At 38.0% G+C, this 24,396-nt stretch overlaps 1 protein-coding gene across 1 annotated transcript in view; it reads left to right on the top strand.

Moving 5' to 3' along the window:
• lmbrd1 (LMBR1 domain containing 1) overlaps positions 1-24,396 on the top strand; it is a 58,361-nt gene that overhangs the window by 7,880 nt on the left and 26,085 nt on the right. Inside the window, exons 4-7 of the mRNA XM_069144863.1 lie at positions 9,966-10,063; positions 11,185-11,252; positions 13,461-13,549; positions 18,569-18,642. Of these exons, the coding sequence (XP_069000964.1) occupies positions 9,966-10,063; positions 11,185-11,252; positions 13,461-13,549; positions 18,569-18,642 (329 nt within the window). The remainder of the gene's footprint in view (positions 1-9,965; positions 10,064-11,184; positions 11,253-13,460; positions 13,550-18,568; positions 18,643-24,396) is intronic.

Below are 24,396 nucleotides of genomic sequence, written 5' to 3'. Positions count from 1 at the left end.
CACTGTGCACTGTAGGATCAAGGAGAGGGGTGGGAGACAAGCTTGCTTCAAGCATGTATACATGTGATCATTGCTCTGGGAGCGCGTAGTGCAGAATCATCTGCTTTCAAATTTGTTGTGCTTGTAACCTTTGGTTGTTGATAAGGAAAGATGTGTGCTTGTAAAAATGCTTAAAATACTAAACTCTGAGCCTTGCAGTTTTGACTGATAATGTGCTCTGTTCCTCGGAGCATGGTTTTGGAATAAAGTTATGGTGCATTTTAAATATTGCAAATGCATTCCAAGCTCAGTGGTGCAGAATATTGACCCATCATTTACTATGACATGTTGTAATGCTGTTTTCTGCTATGCCAAAAATAATATGACTGTTGGTCACAGTGAGTGAGATTGTTACAGATTGGCTCTCCAATCAGCGGCATAGGCCGTTGAAAGTTACATACTTCACTAGTGTAATATTTCAGGGACGATGATCTACAACTCAGATTGGATTTATGATGTATTTTTATGTGTCTGTGCAGTGTGTCTCTGCCTTGACTAGATGTTTGTGAAGATGACAGCACTGTGCTGTGGCTGAGTGGAGTCATACTTTGTTGAGGTATATTAGACTTAATATGAAAATATGATAAATCAAATTTTGGCTACATAGTCCATTTTACCGCTGTGTGTTATTGATGTTTATGGAGACAGACTCATGCCTGAATTTATTTTTTTCATGGGACATCACTTTATTATTTGCCAGTAGGTGGAGACCAAGCTCCACGTGTATTGTATGCACAGCCTTCTTACAAATAAGCTTTCAAGTTGAGTTTTCCTTAAGGCCACATTTGACAGCATTGTCCATTTGTTTCTTCACAAATGGTACAATTACCGGGTTGACGTAGAGATTTCTATTTCTTTGGTGAAGCATGTTTTTTTCTCGAAGGTGGACTGATGTGTAGATAGTGGCAATTAGAGTTAGTAAGCATGTGCAGGTCCAGTGATTGGAGGAACTCTCTGCATTATTTACCCGCTGTTTGAAATCAATTGTGTTTGGTGAATTTCAGTCTATTCAGAAATATGTGTATTGTGTGCTTTACCAAAACCTGTATCTGACATTGTCAACTTTGCTGCAGCAGTTTTGAATCTACTTTCCTCCTGAACAATTAGCCTTAGGAGTTTTACAAACATAGTGTAGCATAGCATAGTGGAAATTATGCTATAGCACAATTCTACTTGATATTTTACTTTTTCACCAGGATTGCATTTGTTATTTTTATTAGTATTTAACACAGTTATACAGAACCACTAGGAGTGAATGACATTGTGGTATTAGTAGGTTATTTTGGGCCATTTTCTTCATGAATCTGTGTGTTTGCTTTGACGTTCACCGTCAGCGGTGAGAAATCTCTGTTGCTCAAACTGCTGTTTGTTATGATGATGACGGTACGCAACTGTAACAGCATATGTAGGTCAAGTAAATGCATTTCATTCATGGTACATCTCAGACAGATAAAAGCATGTGTTTATGACTTCATCTGTATAGTAATTTGCATTAGGAGACATTTTGATCTGAAAACTTGAACATCGGTGATGAAGACATAACAACTATGTAATAATACATCTATAATGCCAACATGTGAACATATTGTGTCAAAGTGAAACGCTACATATTAAACCCAGCAGTTGTTCATAAATTGTAGACAGCGTGATATTAGATATAGTGTACCTTTTAAGTTAACAAAGGGGATGAATGTCTGTGGCAGAAACACCCACTTTCGTTTCGAGCTCAAATACCTTTTTGTGATCTTTGATGAACCCTGAGTTTGAAAGCTTAGCCTTCAATCTCCAGCCCTCTGTCCATTTATACATTTCCTTGGACTGTTCAGTACTTCAAAGCAGTGGTGCATAAGACCCTTAAGTAACAGGGCAAAATACCCCTGGGCCCTCTAAATAAATCATTGGCTTTCTCCTTGCTTTTTTTTTTTTTAATGCCATTTGTAGAGAAGCTCGAGAGGAAGTCGTCCTCTTGTAAATACACTACAATAACTTTCATGTTGCCTGTGATTTTTGTCCACCAAATGTGGTTGCTGGATTTTATTGGAAAGGGGTAGCCTGGTGCTTCTTTTAAGAGCATTTCTGAAAGATTGACAAAATTGTAGTTTGATTTTGGAGGGCAGCTTTGTGTGGTACAAAGAGGCCTTCAACAATAAGAACACAGTCAAGCAAGCACAAGAGACAAATGGCTTCTTTCTTGAAAAGAAAATGCAGCGCTGCTCTCAATTTCACCATGTCTTTCTACCTTGAAATATTTACGAACTTATAGACCATGAACAAAACTTAAAACCTCTCTCAATAATGTAAGCCTCTCTTATTATGATACACAATGAAGCCTGGCTCATACTGAATTTCTGAAGATGACATACCAACTGTATTGAGTTAAAACAAAGTTTTTCCTTTGTAAATATTACCAACATGTAAGTTATTGGTACATTTATTGCTAAATTACCGAAATAGATTTTTCCACTGGCATTTTTATTGGTATTTGAAATACAGCTGTACTCTGCATAGAAATCAAACGAGAAGACCGAGTCAGTAATACCAAAATATAAAACAACTCTCTTGCTGTTATCGTAAATATGTTATAGGCTATGACTGGGTAACATGATGGTTAGAGTGCATACCACATGGGTGCAAATGCCGTCACAGTGAGTCCCTGGTTCAATTCCCAGTCAGCTTGACCTTTACTGCCTGTAATTCCCCTACTTTCCTCCTCACATTTCCTGTCTGTCTGTCTCCACTGAACTATGGGAATAAATCCAAAAATGCCAAAAGAAACAATGAAAAAAAAAATCTAAACCGTGTAACATGTTGATGGATGTTTCACTGACTGCTCTCCTGCCAGAAAGCTAAAAATATATTGTCCAGCTTGTCCAATGATATTGTTGACAAATAATAAATAAATGTAATCATTCATGATGCAATAAGAAGACATGGTTGATGACAACTGGAATGTAGGCTGTTATTTTTCTCATGTGCATTCAGTTTCACAATTCCCTCTCCTGATGTCTTCAAATCAGTAACACTCATGTTGTTTTTACTTGGAAAAAAAGGTTAACAGCACAGTATAACAAACAAAAAACCAAACTCCACACAAACCTCTTTGCACACTTATGATGAACATTGGGGTGTTAACATGTGCACATGTTGGAAGGCATATGTTTTAAAGGCATGCAGGATTAAATTTCCCATGTGCCCACTGGATAGCCCTGATGGTATTTAAAGTAGAGATGAAGCATGTTGATGTATATAAGCATGGATGTAAGCTGGGGTGTCCAACACTGAGAAGTCCATGCATATTGTATATATTCTAGATACAGAATATACATCTACAACATAACGCTTAGGTTTCCAGAGAGTCAGGAGTTGGCTTTACTGCTTGCTGCCATTAGTTTGGAGTCAATAAATCGCATGGACCTCCTGATATTGTATTAATTCTTAAAGTTCTTATTGTATTAAGACATTGGTATTGGATTTTCTGTAATTAGTTTGATAAGAAATACAGTGTCTCCACTGTTAAATAATTATACTATTTAATGTTAAAGAATCTCAACCTTATATGTTTGCAGAGTCTGTTAGTGAAGTAAAGCCAGTGTTCTTTCTTTTTGTCACGTTTATGTCTGGTTAGTGTTGAGCTCTCTGAATGTTTTTGTTCCTGTTATACATGACTGCTGTGAGAGAGGTCATGCACACAGCTTCACTTTGTCTTTTGAAATAATAGAAAAATAATTCTAGACCTTGGATTGATTGTGTTTGTTGTGGCTGTCAGCTAATTTGAATTAGATGTTTAGTAGCTATTACCTAACTCACATCCTTATACTCAGTAAACAAATGAACATTGGTAAAAAAAAACATCACTTACGTGACATGTATATGTACCAGATAATGTTCCACAATACAATACATGTAGATTTGAATATTTATAATAATATAATAATAGTTATTATAGCACTGTCACATAAAGAAAATTTTGTATTGTTTATTCAATATTGAAACACAATACATATTTTCTTCCATGATATACTTAACTTTGATCTTTGAACCTGCAGAATGACTCCAATACCTGATAGTCCATCAGCTAGCAAACATGTTTTGCTCCCATATCCAGAGGAAACAGAGCAACACGGGTGTCGTGAGTCCTTCATGATACCTGTCAAATTTAAGTCTAGTATTCACCAGTGTTTAGCCACATGCTTAGACGTCCAATAAGGATGGCTCCCTCGATTTCAACAGGAAATGAGAGTGCAAGCTCGCGGTGTCATATCTTTCAGCAAGTGTCTGTGTTGACAGATATGTTCATCTGTCTCAGGAGTCCTTTGTGGGAGACAGTGTATCTGAGAAATCTCCCCAGGCATTTTATTTCGCTTGTCTGCAAGGAACAAGATTCCAGGTGCTAATGGCCTTGTGTGCAACCATAGTAAGGTGAGGACATGGGTTTAATGTTTCTCATTAAGCATTACATTGTATTTAATGAATGATAGTTGGTAATGGACATAAAAAGAGGTATATAACTATTACTTGTGTTGGTGACCTAATTTTTTTTTTTGCAGCTGGCACTCCATTAGTAGATTATAGCCATCAATCTCCCAAAATATGTTTTCTTTATTTTTATTGTTTCGTTTGCACCCTGACTAAACAGGAGTACACCACCTATTAGCCTCAACATTAAAACCACCTGCTGAATATTCTGTCGGTACCCCTCGCGCAGCCAAAACAGCTCTGACCCGTCGACGCATTGGCCTCCGCAAGACCTCTGAAGGTGTCCTGTCAAATTAGGCACCTAGATGTTCACAGCAGATCCTTTAAGTCATGTGAGTTTCTGAGGTGGATCGGACTTGTTTTTCCAGGACATCCGACAGGTGCTCGATCGGGGAATTTGGAGGCCAAGTCAACACCTTGAACTCTTTGTCACGTTCCTCAAACCGTCCCTGACCAATTTCTTGCAGTGTGGCAGGGTGTATTATCCTGCTGAGAGAGGCCACTGCCATCAGGGAATACTGCTGCCATGAAGGGGTGTACGTGGTCTGCAACAATGATTAGGTAGGTGGTAGGTGTCAAAGTAACATCCACATGCAGGCCAGGACCTGAAGTTTCCCAGCGGAACATTGCCCAGGGCATTCCACCACCTTCTTCCCATAGTGCATCCTGCTGCCCTCTATTTTCCTGTATAAATGATACACACACACGCCCGGTCGTCCATGTGATCTAAAAGAAGATGTGATTCATCAGACCAGACCACCTTCTTACATTACTCCATGGTCCTGTTTTTTTGTGCTCACATGCTTTCGTGGGTGGAAAGGGGATAGTATGGGCACTCTGATTGGTCTGCGGCTACGTACCCCCATACGCAGCAAGCTCCAATGCATCCAGTGTTTTCTGACACCTTTCTATTATAGCCAAGGTTTTCAGTAAATATGCTGCAGTAGCTCATCTGTGGGATTGGACCACATGTCAAGCCTTCACACCCCAGGTGCATCAATGATGTGGCGCTCCATTTGAAGTGGGAAGTCAGAATTTTGAGAGTTTCCAATTGGAAATTTCTACTGGAACGCCCCCCGAAATTGGATTTTTGTCTCGGAAAGCTGGAAGAAAGATGTGGTTGTCCTGTTATTTACATCTCATTAAATTTGTCGTAAACACAGTCCTGTCCATGTTCTTTCTGTGGACGTGTTTGCATGTTCAAAATACTGCGTAATGCGTTCTGATCAACTGGTATACTAACAATGGATAACCTGCCTTTTCCGACTTGTTAACTTGAATACAGTCAACTTGGTTGCGACATCATTTCTCAACTGCAATGTTCGACTTGAACAACCATGACCCTGTCACTGGTTCACTAATTGTCCTTTGTTGGACTACTTTTGGTTGAGCCCAAATACTGCTGGGAAAAACCCACAAGCCCTTTTGTGCTGCTCTGACCCAGTCATCCAGACAACACTATTTTGGCTTTGTTTATGCTTACCAATTTTTCCTTCTTCCAGCCCATCAACTTCAAAAACTGACTGCTCACTGGCTGCTTGATATTTCCCACCCCTTGACAGGTGCCATTAACGAGATAATCAGTGTTATTAACGTCAGCCGTCAGTGGTTTTAATGTTGTTGCCCATTAGTGTAGATACTTCACATGAACATGAGAACAATGTGAAGGGTTAATAACATTTAATTATTTAGTCCTCTACTCTCTGTCGCAGCGATAAATGTGCTAAACTTTTATCCCTGTTCAGGCGTTCTTCCCAGTTATGATCTGTGTCGAGAGTAATGGATGATTCATGGTAATACAGTATGATCTATTCTCTCAGTATGTTAATATTCATGGTGTTATGATTAATTTTAGCCATTGCTTTAACCTGCAAGCTTATGCCAGCGGCTGCATACTGTGCATGCCTTGCATTTATTGGCTCCTGGCATCATCCTAAACTCAGTTTGTCTGGCTGTAAATGAGTGTAAATGGATATCTTAGTGGAGCAATGGGCATGTGTTTATTGAAAATAATACCCTGTCACAATCACAGCTGGCAAAAAGCAAACCTCCTATAATGGTAACATTCATTTGTCTGCAGCAAAGAGAGCTTTTTGTGAAATATAGTTCAGTTCACAAGGGGTGCATGTTTGTACTTGCTTTGGGCCACACGTACTGGACTGATATGGAGCACTTGATCTCCACATGTACATTGAAATTGAAGTGTGCTACTGTTGTTATGGATTAAGTGGATATCAGGTGCAAGTTTTCAGTTTTATTTTTTCTTCAACTTTATTATTTTCCATTCCACAGTCACATCTACGGTTGTGTAGTTTATCATGCTATAAAGGCACTGCTTAGGGCATGTGTTTAGTCGTTCTTTCTTGCCTGAATCATCTCCCATCCATCAATGGTTTCCGTTTTGTCTGATTTTGGTGACTAAAAATTGAGGCTTAACTCATAAATTAAAACACTTTTATCATATAACATCTCTATTTAAATGTGGTCTTGGGAAGCTGTTGGCCTTCCTGCACATTTCCATCTGTTGCAACTTGTGCTAATGAGTCAAATTAGTACCTCAAGGTGGTATTGAGTAATGCCTGATGATGCATGATTCTGATCATGTCTTTGAAACATGTTTTTCTGTTAGTTATTTTGGGGTTGTCTGCACCATCTCCACTGATATCCATTTGCTGCTGAAAGAAAAGCCCCCAGCTGGAAATAGCATCTCTCTATTTAAGTGTCTTTGCCTCACCTCCGCTCTATGAATTGCTAATGTATTTGAGTGTTTGTCTTTTCTCTAAAAAAGCTGCAAGTACAGGAAGAAGCAAACAAACAAAAAGGCTTCGAGCAGAGGAGAGTGAGGTCCTTCTCCATGGTGTATTGTATCCGCTCCATAAAGAAGCTCACCAACTATTGTATATAAAACCATTTTCTTATGCAGATGGCTTTTTCCTATTGCAGTGATCAACTTTCAAATGGAACTGATTATTACCTGATTGGTGAGACATACAAGAAGCAATATTAATCATAGCAATAACAGAAGGATAATGTGTTCACCCTCTAATTGAATCTATTGTTCAGTGCTGTGGATTCTTAAATCTGAGCAGAAACAGTACTATCCTCAGTTTACTGAGGACACAACCGGTGGTATTTATAACAGAAAAACCTACATAGAGACTGCTAATGAGATAACTTTTAATTGTAAAAGCTTATTGAAGGCCCTATTTATACCTGGCATCTATTATCATATTATCTGAATATGTTTTCTGTATAATGACATCCAATCCATGGATTTTTGCATTTACATCTTTTATTAAAATGCGTTCTCATCATCTTGATTGTGCCCGCAACTTCATCCAGCCTCAACATGCTAATCAGTCAGATGGGGCTGACTGACTTCACAACAAACAGGGCTCCTCCTATGTCAAGGGAAGCTCTGCTGCTGTATGAAATTTATCTTCTTTTTTTTTCTTCCATTGCCAAGCTGAAGTTACTGCTACTACCTGTAGATTTTGTCGTGCTTACGCGAGTTAGCAGGGAGAAGCAGAGTTCGGGGGATCTTTCACGAGTTGTGTGGGAGATTTTCGTGATCACGGGTTTCAGATGGCTGATTTATCATCACATCCCAATTCTATTGTGTTCTGCGTCCATCTTGCATTTGCTTGCGCTTTCCCTGTTATTTGGAGACTGATCGCATGTTATTGCCAGATAGGGTAAATGGGGTAATAACATGGTTTTTAGCTTGTCTGTCAGTCATGATCATACACCATTTTAAAACATTGATAGCGGATGAAGCTTCACCCTGGGTTATTTCTTTGAAGCGTACTGAATGTAACACACCAAAATCGTTTCATTTCATAAACCCACAACCATGCCTGAGTTATTGATTTAAAGCAATTACAAACGGTGCTCCTCACAGTCAGGTCACTGGCATTAATGATTAATTATCTGGACCACTACACTGCAAGCAGAGGAATTTGAGCAGTTAAGTGAACACAGAACTTAAAGCAATTAGATACCATGAGCACAAAAATGAAAGCAAAGCACTTTCCTATTGGCCTGAAATTCTGCCATGTCATGGGACCTCATCGATGTTCAGCAGTTATTTTTGTATGAGATGTGTTTTTTTTTTTTTTTTAAACCTTTTTTGCTTTAACCACCCTGGGTTTCTACTTACTTTTTTTCCCCATCTACTTTGAACAACTGTACTTTTATGTGACAAGAGTCCCATATGCTCTGTTTTATTTATAAAGAAGAGGGTTGTGGCTGCTTGTCTTTGTGTATAAAGGTTGATGATTGTTTTGGAAAGTGGTTTAAAAATGCATTTATTTATATTTAAAAATTAATTAGTGTTACACCACTTGCAGATGGCACACTCTCACTGAACCTGTTCATTAGTTAGCTGTCACCCTGAATCTCGGTGTTAATAAAGACTCGTCTCAGTGCAGTTCCTGATAAGCAGTTCACTGATAAACCTGAACATTGCACTGAATCATATTGAATAATTACCAGACAAACGTTAGTTTCAGATTTATCTCTCTATCTGACTACATGCGAACTCTTTTTGATCGCCCACATGTGCACACTATTTCTGTCTCGTCCTTTTCCCTCTCTCTGTCTCTCCCTCTTATCTCTCTCTCCATCTCCCTCACTTTTCTCAGCCAGTCGGTGAAGTGACACTTAAATGTCAATATCATCGATTGTTTTTTTTCTTTCTTTTCCTGATAGCGACGTCAGGTCACCAAAATTAGACCCTGTATCCAACCCTGTTTGAGGGAAGGCTCGTTAAATAGGGTTAACCAATACAGATAGACCCCAGACACGGGTTTGACTGATGTCATTGTGTCAGTCTGAATGTGATGTAAAACAATTAAACTTAACTGCCTTTAAGGGTCACACTGACAGGTTAAGAGAATGGCAAAATAGTTCGTAATGCGGTGCTTGTTTATCTTAGATCATCATATATTCAATGCAGTATGTTGTCAAGAGACAAAATGTCAAGAAAAGAGATAAATGAATGATGAAAGAGAGAATTTTATTATGGCTGTTGTGTAACCTGAGGAGGAGAAATTACAGCATATTCTTCACAGAAATCCTTTTTGATGTGCACTCTACATTGCCTTTAGCCCGTCAAGGGAAATTCAGCATCATTTCAAGTGGATGAACAGCGTGCATCCTACAGTAATATCAAACTTGCATGAGAGGAATAATGTTTACTGACACTATTTCATGAATACAGAAAATGCATTTTGGAAAATCGAAACATTGAATGTACTGTACTTGACAGAAATGCGCTGCAATGTTTTAACATTTTAGCATCATAGTATCGGAGACAGACAAACAGATAGAGCATGTTTGACATCGTCTATCCAGGGGAACGGTAATGGATATTCAGTTTTGGTGATATTTGTAACAAAGATAACTTTGCCTGATTCTTTGATTTCCATTTTTCTTTTGTATCCATACAGCTCTTTACTCCATCATACTGTTCTGTGTCTTCTTATGGATCCCGTTTGTTTACTTCTATTACGAAGAAAAGGATGACAACAACGTGAGCAAGTGCTCGGTAAGAACACACTTTTCTTCTTCGAAACACAACACTGTAGCCTGCTTAGATGTGGGGCTGAGGAATTCAAATTTTATTCAGGTGCATCTGATCAATATGCAAATGAAAAAACATCCTCAGGTAATTCCAGTCAAACTTTCCAGTCAAGCTTAAGGCAATTTGAACCAATTTGATTGCACATTTTACATGACAAACACTGAAAGCTAATTTGCATCCTTCCATATTTATTTACCTGATTCTTGAAAATTTCCCATATGTTTCTTTGTCATATAATGAATCTTCACTGTGCACCCATATCAAAAGATTTTTATCTTAACACCGCAAAAAAAGAGTATATGTTTTGATTAAAGGAACTGTAGCTTGGAAGGTTTCGTAGACTTTTTTTTTTTTTTTTTTTTTTTTGGTGAAAGGCATAAAAATATGCATTTTTTATAAAGGAATTGACAAATAAATATTTATTTGAAGCCTGAAATTGTATAATTGTTTTGGTATAGTTGGGTATGGTCCTATTATAGAATCTGTCATATTACTGTCACTATCTACGGTATAATACCATTTGTCCTTCTAACTGTATCTTTCTATTTAGTAAATAGCATTATTACTCACTGTTTAGAGAGATACTAACAGATTTTATTTTTCCTCACAATTACAGCAGCTGATCTGCCAAGCCCTGTTGTTACCTTGGTTTTTTTTCATATGCAGTTATTAATTAGCACGGCGTGTCGTACACAAAATCGTTCGTGCTTGGTAATAAAATCTATATCTCTAGAAGTAGTTTCAGTGAGAGATAACACTTTTGAGTAATTAGTGAGTACCAGACACCAGCTATTGCTTCGTGCCTTTTCTCCTCTCCATGTGTCAGTTTTGAGCTGACAGAGGCGGTTTCTCTTCCAGATAGGGAGGTCTTTTGTATTGCTACTTTAAAAGCACCTTGAATAGCACCGCGAGTGACGTGTTATCTCTGCCAGGTCAAACTGGATCTATACCGACTCTGTGTGGCTCTCACTCACTCTTAGTCCTTTGCTAAATAGAGTATGACCCCCTTCCCTCACTCACAATGAATAATAATATTTCACTTCATGGCCTTGATTGACCAGTTTAATTTTTTTCTTTTATTACAGCAAGTGAACAACGCTCTGAAGTACACAATTGGATTTGTCATTGTCTGCATGGTGCTCCTTTTAATTGGGTAAGTTGGAGACATGGATGGCTTCTTCTGCTTCAGTACACGACAGGAAAAGTGGGTCTGGGTATATCATTGTGTTGAGTTAATGAGAGGAGGTCCCTTCAAACAGCTACAGTACCATTTGTCTGGCCATGATAAGCCATTCAGGAGAAGAAGCTATATACCTATCTCTAAATATAGGATTTATTCTCACCTCTGAATCTAGTTTTGACTCGGAGAATCTTCTCTATGTGGAGGGAACATTGGCTCTTTTTTTGTGACATTCTGTATTGTAACTACAGATATGTACTAATGCACGTTTTTAGCCATGTTCCATTTATCTGCAGATTTTTATACTGTTGGTGTCCAGTAGCACCAGCTCAATGTAATAGATTTCCCCTGCCGCCGTGACAGCAACATACCTGGAGTTCAACGTATACGATTGAATGCGCTCTCTCAACCATTAAATGGTGCCCTGGAAGAAGGCGTATCTGGTTTGGGAAAATAAAGGACACATGACTACACTTTCTCACAGCTGAAAGTTTTGAAGTTAGGACGTTTTTACAGACAGAAGCAATTTAGCCCTCCCTTTACCTCATGAACTGGAACTACTGTCGCTTTGTTCTGTTCAATTGTTGCTTTGGTCCTTTGATTTCCAACAACATGGCAGCTTTTATACTCGGCTGCTTTTCTGATACTGAGAGACATAATTGCTTTGTTTGGTGACTGTTCCCTCAGTAGGTCCTTGCTTGAGGTTACAAGGCTTTTGTTTGTTGTCTTTATACATGGCAAGGTGAGCTAACTCCTAAAATGGCCCCTGAGCTTTTTTAAAAATTGTATTTCAAGTGCCACCGCAAATAATTTATAAAGTCTTTTGGTTTACTTTCAAGCCTTTTAATGTTTTATTTTCTGTGTTAATGTAAATCATATTGATTAAAGCTTTTGAAAAGGCTGGCTGGCATCTCCTTCAAACAAAAATGCCAAAGGGACCAGTAAGGCTTGTCTTTAACACATTGACACTGTGTCATAAGTGGTTATTTCTAATTGTGTAGGAGATAAACACCCACATTTCAAACCATTTGGTAGCCGGAGACCATTATTGTGCTGGTCAACCTGTTTTTGTAGCCTGGCTATAGTGTACTGCAACAGTTGGAGCAAACACACTGAAGTGAGACTAAAACAGGAAACCAAAGTTTGGACACTTGCACATGAATAGACAAAGCATTAATAACTCTCACATTTTTTTAACCCGTGTTTCTCATTTGAGGAAATTACTTTCAAGAGTATAAGCTTGAGAAAGTCCTGCATCCTTACTGCAGACATGGCTGTGGGTAAAGGACACTTTCATGGGGTGACGTGACCAAAATGGGAGCGAATACAATTAAGTGCAAGTGTGGAACCTGCAGGGGATGTCCACATGATATCAGATGCTGCCTAAAGACCTAAAAGTTATTCTTTTGCTTGTGAGGCAAAGGAAAGGCTCTGAGAAGCAGCTCCAATGTCTTTTACCTCCCATGGTGCTGCTGTTTAAACTGTTTTGGCCTCTGTTTTTTTAATCCCCTAAAAGAATCCCAGTTCACTTACAGAGCACCATTTTTCACTTAGAACTAGATTCTGTGTCCTTTTGTCTCTGTTTTATCCATCTATTGTATCGATCCATCCGTCAATCTGTCTGTCTGATGGATATATATATATATATATATATATATCTTTCATTCCAAAGACCCATTAACACTTTGGTTTTCTTGAGCAACATAGCAGTGACCAAAAAAAACCAGCATAATAGCAACACAATTAAAAAAAAAAGACAAAAACCCCAGTTTAGACAAATCAGGAAGTACAGGTGTAAATTTACACCAATGCAGGTAAGTCTGAACATAGACGTGTACATTTGAGCTTTGACGTGCCATTGCTGGAGTGGAAAACAAAGTAAAAGCTTCTTTTTTTTCCCCATGTCAGGACATTAATCATTATGGTACATCTGACATTCAAGTTTGTTTGGTAGGATATAGTTGTTAAATCAGAAATTTGGTTGAAATAAGCAACAGTCTTTGTTACTGTTTGTCTGAGTCTCTTACTAATCTATTTTAGCAACAGCGATGAACAGCAACTATCACTGCCAGTACAAAGATTTAACTTGGGCATATTCAGTACTGTACTACAAAGACAGCCAAGAAGTAACCAAATACATTTTACTGAAGTTCTATTAAATTATTGTTTCATTTCTTTCAGAGCGTTTGTTCCTCTCGAGGCCCCACCAAGTCAGAACTCCACTCAGTGGGAGAAAGCACAGTACCTGTTTGAAGAGCTTGGGAGTACTCGTAAGTGCAGCTTCTTAAGAAACTACTTGTTATTTTCAACTTGGGTCCTGTTAACATGACTAATCAGATTTTTTATTATTCATCACTTTTTAAGTGAGTCATTTAACGCCAGCCCTTCATTCCTGAACCGACATCCATAACCATATCCATTGCTGCCATCTATGCCTCATACAGTACACTTTCCCTTTCTTTTATCTCCCTATTATCCAGCTCTCACTGAGCCACATTTATCAGTGTAAAGTTTAAGGTTTGTTTAGACAGAATTGGGAGCAAATTTTAGTTGTGGTGCAACTGCTGGCAAAACAAGAAGACACCAGTTGTCTAAAGATAACACAATAATCACAATTGAAAATGTCTTAACTTGAGTGAAAAAAAAATATTCTAATCCCAATGCCTCAGGACCCCACCATCACGCTTTTGACATGAGTATTTTACCAAGACCAGGTAATGGAGGCTAGCATGTTTCAAATGAATGCAATGCTTCAGTCAGTGGTGAGGAAAGTACTTTAAATAACACAATTTACTCATATTTGAAAGCTTTCTTTTTGAATGATAAATAGGTATGAGTCCAACAAACAGTTAATATGACTTACAAAGTAACTTACAAATGGTTATTTTAAGTGTATGGTGATTTTAATTACTGTACACAAATAACAATATAAAGGCATGGTCACTGTCGAATATCCTCTTGACACATCTAAAATTTGCTCAGATGAAGTACATATTGATTGTAACCACATGCAGATCACATTAGTATTCTCTCTATGCATAACTACATGTAATATAAGAGAAAACCGTAACACGTTACGTTATATATTTTGATATATTCCAGGATTTAATTGGTTAAGAGTTACAGAGGGGCAGTCTGGTAATCACTCATTGACCCATCCTTTGTACTGATGTCACAAAGTGTTGAGATGGACAACACCCAGTCCAAGAAATTACACTTTAACAACATGATAATAACATCCCCTTTCCATCAATACCTCATTAAACAACTCAATAAATGTGGGACCCTAAAAACTTATTGTCTAAATCGCGGTGTAAAATTAAGAAATTAAATTTTCCATTTAAAATAATCGAGTGTTGATGATGGACAGCACTATAAAAACACTCTCCTCTGGCATCTTTACTTGTTGAACTGAATAGTGCCTGTGATTATGCACATGCTAATGCAGGATCATTGCCAAATGTGGACTCTTAACAGTCCTCTGGCCTTTTGCCATCTGGGGATCAAGAAGGAAGTTGAACCATCTGCCTCTCTGCATAATAGTGGACCCCTACATGCTCTCCCTCACCTTCCTCCGTTGGCACAGGAGGAAATTGCTCGGCTGCTGAGGAAATGGGAGGATCATCCCTTTTCTAATTCCCCATCTCTTCTTTCTCCAGATGGGAGGTTAATTGTGTAAAGAAAAGGCCCTTTTGCCGCGTAACCCTCCTGACTGTTTTGCAGCAATTGTTCATTAAGGCGTACTACATCTTTAGTGGTTCCAGCCTTACACTGGTTCCAGTGTCCTAGTAATGTCTGAATATACCCCACCACTGTAGCTCTTAATGTTATTATTCAGGACCATACGGTGCACTCTTATATTTTTGGCAATGCCTCAAGCGGGTGAGAAGTGGGTGGTAGTCCAGTTTTAACTAAGAGTACTCGGGCAAGATTCCTAACACTTAACTTTTCCTGCTTCATTTACTTCTTCACCAGTGAGAAAATAAAATCATTAACTCATACTGACTTTCACACACACACGCATGCGAAAGTTTAACGTCTATGAGCAAATCTAAATCACAGCAGTTATTTATTATTTCTGCCCCGACTTTCAAAGACTAAAAATATTTCCACGCCGCACATGATTTTGAAAGTGAAACCATTATTAACCATTTGGTGTTTTTGCTTGTCATAGTGAGTAAAACAAATTGTATACAGTATAATTTACATTATTGCTGACTACCAACCAAAGCATAGTCTACCATGTGTTTCTACATTTCTTCCCATCTACAAACAAGCCAATTGTATCCATTTATTTTCCTATAATATGGCAATCAACTTTGCAAGAAATGGGCTTCAAATGGATAAACGTGATCTTCATGGTAATCTACACTTTTGTCGCCCTGTCGTCTCTCTATTTACATTTTGTTTATAGGCATCGTGATGACATAGATTTCCAGTCACAATGCAAACCCGGCATCTGTATCTGGTTTCAAAGTTTTAACAGATTAGCCACTATGTGTATAAAATAAGCATGTTGTGCCTTAAAAGCAATCACTTATTCTTTATGGGAGAAATCATGTTAAAACTTTGCATTTTAATGGAACGTAATTGTAAATGAGATACCACTTACAGTACATGAATACAGAACTACCCAAACTATGCATTTGCCAAGTGTTGAATGTGTAAACTCCTCTTTACATTAATTTCTTCACTCTAAGTCTTGCATATTGTTAATTTAATTCAATGTTTTTTTTGGTAATTGTTTCTGTACATGTGTACATTGTCGAAGGTTTGTGCTTTAGTAACAGGTATAAAATAGTGTGGGCAAAAGTCTGAAAAAAATGGAGGCTATTATTTTTGTGAAAAACATCTGAGGCTTCAATTAAAAGATTCATGGCGAGAGAGTTAAACTGCTGCTGTTGTACCCTGATTGATCTTTTGGCATTTTCTGCCATCACTCAAGTTTTTGAATGTGTTTTATCTGTATTAGCATGGTGCCCCTCAATTCTGAGATTAATTCTGCACTATTCCCAAAATATCTTATGAAACACCAACCATTATCTAACCCCACTTCTAAAATTATACTACATTTTCACCTTTACCCTCACAAAAAGAAAAGAACTAATATGATGTCTGTTAACTTCCCAAACTTTATAAGCCTCCATATGCTGTAGTATTACAATATGTTGCTGCAGTCATACAGTACACTACGTCTCATCCCTGGAACATACAGCTGCTTCTTACTTGCTTCTGATGATTCTGTCATTTCACTGAAGTAGGCTGCTGGGGCTAAAGGAGCTCCTTAATAAACACCTTCCTGTACAAGCCTCATGCATGAACACAAGCCTGAAGGGCCTATACGCAGGCTGCGATAAGAGCTACCTCATTCCATTGCTGTTGCAATCGAAGCTGTACAGATGTGGAAGCACCACTGATAATAGACAATATTCCCTATGTTTAATCCCCGGAAAATCTGCTCAAGAAACCAAGAAGACTGGCAGCAAACATCTATCCCTGGCTTTGTGTGGAGTTCATGAACAGAATGTTCTCTGTGCAGAACATGAAGCTATTGTCTATTTTACCAAGCTCACCACTAAACAAAGGCAGCAAAATCGCAATGAAACACTCGGGAATAGGAAATACGTATTCAAATGTTAATGTTTAGCCCAGCTGTCAGACTTCAAAGTTTTCTTTTTGCATGCAATACAATAGGGAGCAGGTATATAATTTATCTCCATTTTCCACCTCTTTGTCCTGTTGCTTGTGAAATGCCTCTAAAAGAAAGTGATAAATGATATAAACAGCGCAAATTATACATGCCCTGAATACTGACTTAATACTCCCAATCAAAGGCCACTGTCAAGGAGAAAGGCAGGCAGAGATGCTGCCCACGCTGACTGGTGGGCTGGGCATTATGAAGTTGCTGCTGAGAGGATGTGGGATATCTATAAAGGGACAATGTGTAGCTTTTTTTTTTAAGTGGAAGCCTATGACAGGTGGGATCCTGACAGGGGAGTGAGGCAATCAGTCTCCTCATCAATCCCTGTCTTCTAACTCCAACTCTTGACAGCTGGTGTGACACCTACTGTTGCCCTTGCCTGATGGGTGGTCCCTATTCTGCCTCAATCAAAGGTGACACACGTCAACTCAACCTACATACATTGAAGGATCCAGCTGTTCGAGCACATATTGTGATCAATGTATAAAATGACAATGATGACAAAAAATGGTGACCAGATTTATCTCCAAAGGAAGCCAGGGAATTCATTAAAAGCAGATATTAAATTCAAGAGTACCTGAATACCAGCGTGATGCGTTGTTCTCGTCCAAGTGAATAACCTTTTGCTGTCAAGGAAATTAATTCCCTTTATATTCCCCTAAAGGACATAAGTATTGAGACGCATCCTTGCAGTTGTTTTTTGGCTATGTTCTTTGCATCAGGTGTGTGACTTGCTGAGATGTGACTCTGTTCAGTTTTACATTTTTTATAAACTGGACACTTGGTATTCTGTTTGAGGTGATGCAATTTTTGGGAGGCTTTTTTCCTAAAAAACATCACAACTTTGAAAGGGTCATTTCAACCAAATCACTACAAAAATACATTTCCATTTTCTGCATTGCAGCAATTTAGTAGTGCTCATTTATAAGTTTAGGGGAATCGATAAGGACGGAATTTAGAAAGAGTGAAGCACATAAGACCAAGACATCCTGATGTATAGTCCCCAGTATGGATTGATCTCATATCAAAAACGTAGCAGCCTTCATTCGTCATCATATCCACCACAGAAAATGTGTGTTAAACCCTCTCTACCCTCCACATCTTTTAAAATCCATGTCCCCACTTTTTTGCTTTATATGTGAAATATATATTTTTTTTAAATATTTTTATTGGGTATCTTGCATGACATATGCTTTAATGATGATTGGATTGTCAAGCCCTTAAAAAATTTAAATAAATTCCAGCCGGATAAAGAGAACTGTGAACATTTTATTTCCTCCAGAAAAGAAGTGGCGGAGCACCACTACACTGATGATTAGGACTAAATGACGTCAAACATTATGAAATGCTTCTGCTTCTAAAGTAATTTCACAAGGCTCTCTGACATTATATTTTCAATATTTAAAGACATTTAAAATGCAGCATTACAGTTGCTGCAGTAGGATTTCAAAGCTGATAACAATTTAGCTCATCAGTGTTCACAGTTGATGAAATTTCAAAATGAATAGTTTGCACAAAGACTCCACTGATGTTTCTTTCAGAGATCAAGGACAAATCTCTAATGGCTTTCCCAAATTTCCACCTGCAGGTGGTCTACCCGCTCTGTCTTTCTCCATCAGCTCCTTGACCTTGATCGGCATGTTGGCAGTGATCACTTATACGGTGAGTTGAGACCTGAGGCTATTGGTTGATGTTGTTTCATGAGTTCATTGGAGCAACATATATCTGCATGGTAATTAAGTAATCATCCAGTGGGATGACTTCCAAATCTCACCAACTCTGTAGAACTTGTGCTGTTTGAGACACCTGACAGGCATAATGTTTTGAGGTATGAAGAAAAACTAAATCGAATAATCTTCCTTTTGTCAGATTTACCCAGCATGATTCACTGGATACTTCATGGTTGATAATGTATGTTTTTGTGAAATATTTTTTGAGTTGCAGTGCATTTCCTTAAAGTTTTTGTAGACAAATGGTTTCCCATCTTCTTGGTGGAGATGTACCCAGTGATGGAGTGGCCTTTCAGGATTAGTAATGCCTTGTGATTTTAGAGCTCTGGCATTCAATTGCTCAGATTGCTCAGACTGCTGTCTTTTCACCTGAGAACCGGAGACTTTTGCATGATGTATGGGTGCTCCCCACAGGCTTATCAACCACTTATCTGCTGTCTATTTATATATATATATATATATACCTCAGTGTCCATTAATATATGCCTGTATTTTGATTCCGTCAGCATTCTGCAGTTTTTCATTTTTTCCTAGATCAGAAAAAAAATCGACTTGTTAATGCTGTCCATTTTTCATTGCTGTTATCTTGGTAACTAGACTGTGAATATTCCCTGGAGGTGGTGGTGCTGGTGTCTGGGTGGAGTAACACAGAATAGTGCCTACTGGGGAAAAATACAAAAAAAAACTACTCGGGTATCAACCCAGGGAGTGAGAGTAAAAGTGACAGCCAACCCCAATCTATCCAGTTTCTGTTGAGCTCAAAGATTCCTATTTGACAAATTACACAACAATTGAATGTGGAGCTCTTAATGAATAATACACAATCTAGTCAAGTAAGTTGTAGGACCAATCTCCCTTGAGGACATATAATCCATCTCAGTTGGAATTTTATCCACTACTCTCTCACTTTGCTCTCACAGTTCTCTAAAGAGTGGATAATTACCCAGAACAATTTAAGGATGAAACTGTGCTAAGATTTGTGCTGGCCCATGTTGCTGTGGAATCTGAATGCCCTGTGAAAATAATAACTCCCAGTGTGTCTTTGTGTTGGATGCCCCTTGTTTTAATGAAGTCAATCAAAGAAATCAGACCTTTAGACAAGAACAGCAGCTGCCCCTCCTTCATTTATCGTCACAGACTCAATGCAGAAGCTTCTTTATCTCACTTTGCATCCTTTCATTTGTATTTGTCTCTCCTCTGACTCCAAGTGGGAAAGCTGTTGTTGGTGACGACCTACCCATGTTTGCAAAGATCTCTGTGATTTATTATCTTTTCCTATGTGTTACCACTGAGCCCGATTAACTTAATGGACTCTAACTAAGTGAGTGGTTCCATAAGCAGCGGAAATGTTGTCCATGACTCTTTTATCACAACACTTTGTGCAGATGAGCAGCCATCTACCCTCTGTGATGTAAACCGTACATAACACTGCAACGTAGTGCACTTAAAACTAATACAAATTGGAGGAAGGTTATGGGGCCAGTTTTTTTTTTTTTTTGTGCGCGCACATTGATAAATTGTAAATACAGGCATTCACTATAAGCAAATACCACTGCTTTTACCAGTTATTTTGCAATGTTTCAATTGGTAAAAATGTTTTAATAGTCACTAATGAGAAACCTCGCTCATTGTCTATCAAGATATGTATAAAGAATTAAACATTGCCTCTAGGTCTGAAAAGTGAAGCCAATATGGAAGTGCCTTAAATGTCAATACCACTGCTGGCCACCAGGGGCTGACTCCAAAAAACATCTGGTTCCCATAGACTCCCATTCAAGAAGTATCAACTTCTCTCATGAAATACAAAGTCATTTTGGTGTCACCAAATTCCACCCTTCTGATCAGTGTTCTGGTTTTCCTTCTGGGAATACTCAATTGATTAGATATTAAGCCTCCAAAAGAGCTATGATATACCTGGGGTGCAGTCAGGTTGCCATATTTTATTATGGCCCAGTATCATAACACATGCCTTAAATGGCTACACATGTAATAAAAGCAGCAATGAGCAACATTAGCAAAACATAAAAATGTATAGAATTGAGGTAAATGACATACAACGGATTACAAACCAAATATTCGACACACATAATACATGAAATTAAACAGTCAATAGGCAATATCGGCAAATTATACAAAAATGTACAAAAGAGAGACATGTATATGAAAAGACAGATAATTAAATATGCTTAACCTTGCACAGATGGATTCAGTACAAGTTGAATGACCATTGTTATCTAAGGCAGACTATGGGAGGTTGTAAGTGGCCTCGGGTTCTCAGTCAGATTCACCCATCGCTCATCCGCAGCTCTTCCAAATATGGTAATTTCTGGCTCAGAAAACCAAGAGGGTGATGGCAAAAATGCCAGGTTTTAGGCTTCAAAATGGCAGTTCACAAACCTATGAATGGGTTAAAGCCTGATTCAACCTTAAAAGAGATCAGATCAGTCACAATAAATTAAATAATTTTTCTTAAGGTGTACTCGTCATGCTAGTAATTCAACTACTTAAAACACAGTATTTTAATGTTTATAATGTTAAGCAAGAAATAAATAAGTGATTTAAGGACACAATAATATCAATGTTGTGTCTCAGTCATCTGCTAATGAATGAAAATATATGCCTATGTTTATGCTGTACTATGTACATGCATATTCCTCCCACTCTGCTTGATTGTACCTGGCAGTGATGGGATGAGACTGATCAGGGTGATCTCAAAGCTAATGCATCATGTGAGGTCCTCTGGCTTCATTTAAAAGCTTGGCTAGAGCATTGACTTATGACTGTCATGGCTGTGTGTCCTGTGAACCTACCACTCTCTTGCTCTTAAACTGCCAGGCATAACGTGCTGATACTGAAGTAAAGTTGACAAGATTGATGTCTGTTGTTCTACTCATAGGCCCCGAGATTGACTTGGAAAGATTGGGTTTCTTAGTGAACTAGAGGGGTGTTTGTAATATGTAATATAGAATTCTCTGATAGCTTGATTCTTAATTTAATTTTGATTTATATGATTTGTATTTCATTCCCCCCCATACATGTTTTAACTGAAGGTTTAAGTTGAGAACTCAGATTTTCAATAAAACATGTAAGATAGACTAAAGTAGGTGATAGAACACTTTAAAAAAACAAAATGCTGTCAATGAAATGGGAGGGACAACATGAAATGGCATTATCAGGGCAGTAAGTCTTTATATTAATACGTACATACCTGTTGAGCAAGTTAATAATGCCGGATAGTAACACCCAATTTAACTGCAGATACTGAAGTAGGCTTACCATGCATACAATAGAAGTGTCTGCACCTGCACCCATGTGGTCAAGTTTTTAAAGTTCATTAAAGATTTATAAACACGGGTGCACCCTCATGCATTCTTTTCTTCATTAGTAGAAGAAATAAGTAAATGATTAGGACATCACTGATTGTCGTAGCCCTTTAACGTTGCAGGCTTACTTCAGTTACTTCAATTAAATTTGAGTTGAAAGGTTAGACTATGTTAAGAAAATCACAAGAACACTCTTAATGGTTTGAGGCAGCCTGGGAAGCCTGTCAGTCAACCACTATAGACCTTTTCATAGCCAAGCTGCCATTTAAATTTATACCTGACGTAATTGCTTCTACTCCCCATTTAAGAAGCCCCTTATCAAAACCAAACTTTTTTGTTTAAGAGTTTTCCTTATTTTATTACTAAACTAACTACATTATAAGATTCATATTGTCTTCAAAGTTTTTAAGCAGCAAATGATCGTCTTCAAGGTCCAACAGCTCCAAAGCAAATAAAAACACAGAACAAGCTGAACTTGAGACACAAGTTCATTTAACATTTAAAAAAAAAAAAAAAAAATTTAATTTTTTTTTTTTTTTTTAACACATCCATAGATGAAAGGTATAACTACATCTTTCTACTGACTTTCTGAGACAGAAATCCAACTTCCAATTGAAATTTCTGACAGGGAACCCTGTAACTCTGAATTCCTATTTAAACTGGAACTCATCATCACAGATTATTGTTTACGTACATTACATTAAAACGTTTTTTTTTTTTTTTTTTTTTTTTTTTTTCATAAACCCTACTTTTATATCTGTTGAACTAACTAACCTGCGATGCACAGAGCCACTCTTTAACTCTTAAATTGATACCCCACATCAATAATGACACAAGGCTACGTTACACTCTTTATAATTCAACCTTTTTCTTCAATTAAGCCCTTAACTCCCTGGCGTTCCTTGAACTATTTGTCTTTGACAATTCACCAGTATCAAAATGTCAGTGCATTGGTTTCTTATCTAAAAGGTGAAGAGTTTCTGGGGATGTTATGTGATAGCTGCAGTATGCTGTATAAAAATGATACAAGCTTATGTTGTAATTTCAGGTTTTACTTCATGTGGTTATTGTTTTCTCACTGTTACAATTTTTAAATCGGACACAGTGATACAGAGATTCCAAATAGATAAAGTAGTTATTGTGTTCAATTATGACATTTTGACTTTATATCTTCATCAGATAAAATTCAGCATATGAACAAAATAGTTGACAGACTTTCCAAAGTGAAACCAGGTGTTGATCAGGAAATCAGTCTTGTCATTATGCAAATCACGCATCAAATTATTTGTACTCCACATCCACCTTTGGAACAAATATATATATTTGTACAATAAAGGGATGCCACCCACTGTTGTATAAAAATTTTATAGAAAATAATATATATTTATAAATACACAAAAGACATGAGAGAACAATTAAAATGAGCAAATTATGAAACATTTTTGTTCCACTTGCAGAAAAGCGGAGTGGAAACAATTGGCAATCATCTCTTCTATTTTCAATTAGTTGATTTGGTCGTCAGTTGTCGCACCTTTGGATTCATGTACAACATTGAAGGCAACATTATGACCAGTAATAATTTCACAACACACTCACAAGTCTGCTCTGTGTCAGGTTTGTGGAGCTTTTCTTGTAGAGTCAAAACCAGCCAACCTGTCTTATTCATCAAATAGCAGGGGATTCAGGACGTGTGGCACTGCTGCAAAAATTGGAAATGTGTATATGTAAGTGTAATATATTTAATTGCATTAGCAAGATTATGTCAAATTAGCGGATTTATCGATAAACCAACTTGTATACTGAGTATGTTAAAGAGGATTATCTCTCTATCAGTAGGTATTGAGGCTGAAGGAGGGAATCTCCACTCCCTCCTCCCATTTGGCTCCACCATCACAAGTGGAAAGAGCAACAAAGAGAACGCTTGTGTATCAGACCTACGTCCAACTAGTTCTCCCTCTTCCCACTCAGCAGGCGCATGACTCTCTGTGAATGACTTCAGCCAGTAACTCCCCCCTCAGCCAACACACACAGGGAGTTACTCACACACACATTCCAGTCTACCCTGCAAAGCTATTTCTGGTTATCATTGACCATGGTTGGTTTTAAAATAACTTTAATGAGAGTGCATCATTATGTGGGAACTAAAAATGTACACTCCAGCAGCGGGACACCTGTGCTACCTACCCTCCCCCTCCCCCTCCCCTTTTTTTTTTTTTTTTTATTTTTTTTTATATATTTCTCTCGTGCAGTTGGACATTTGAGGGGAAGGGAAATGTTTCTCTTGGGATCTGGGACAGGTTTTCCTTTTATGAGTGTGTTTGATATTCTGGACATGCTCCGGCCTTAAGAGCTCCATGATTCAT

The sequence above is a fragment of the Embiotoca jacksoni genome, unplaced genomic scaffold, assembly GCF_022577435.1.
Source record: "Embiotoca jacksoni isolate LCO1_2020_lvr unplaced genomic scaffold, fEmbJac1.0.p SCAF_12, whole genome shotgun sequence".
NCBI classification, from domain to species: Eukaryota; Metazoa; Chordata; class Actinopteri; family Embiotocidae; genus Embiotoca; species Embiotoca jacksoni.
Note: the sequence above shows the minus strand (reverse complement) of the source record. Positions and strands in the feature narration are given on the sequence as shown.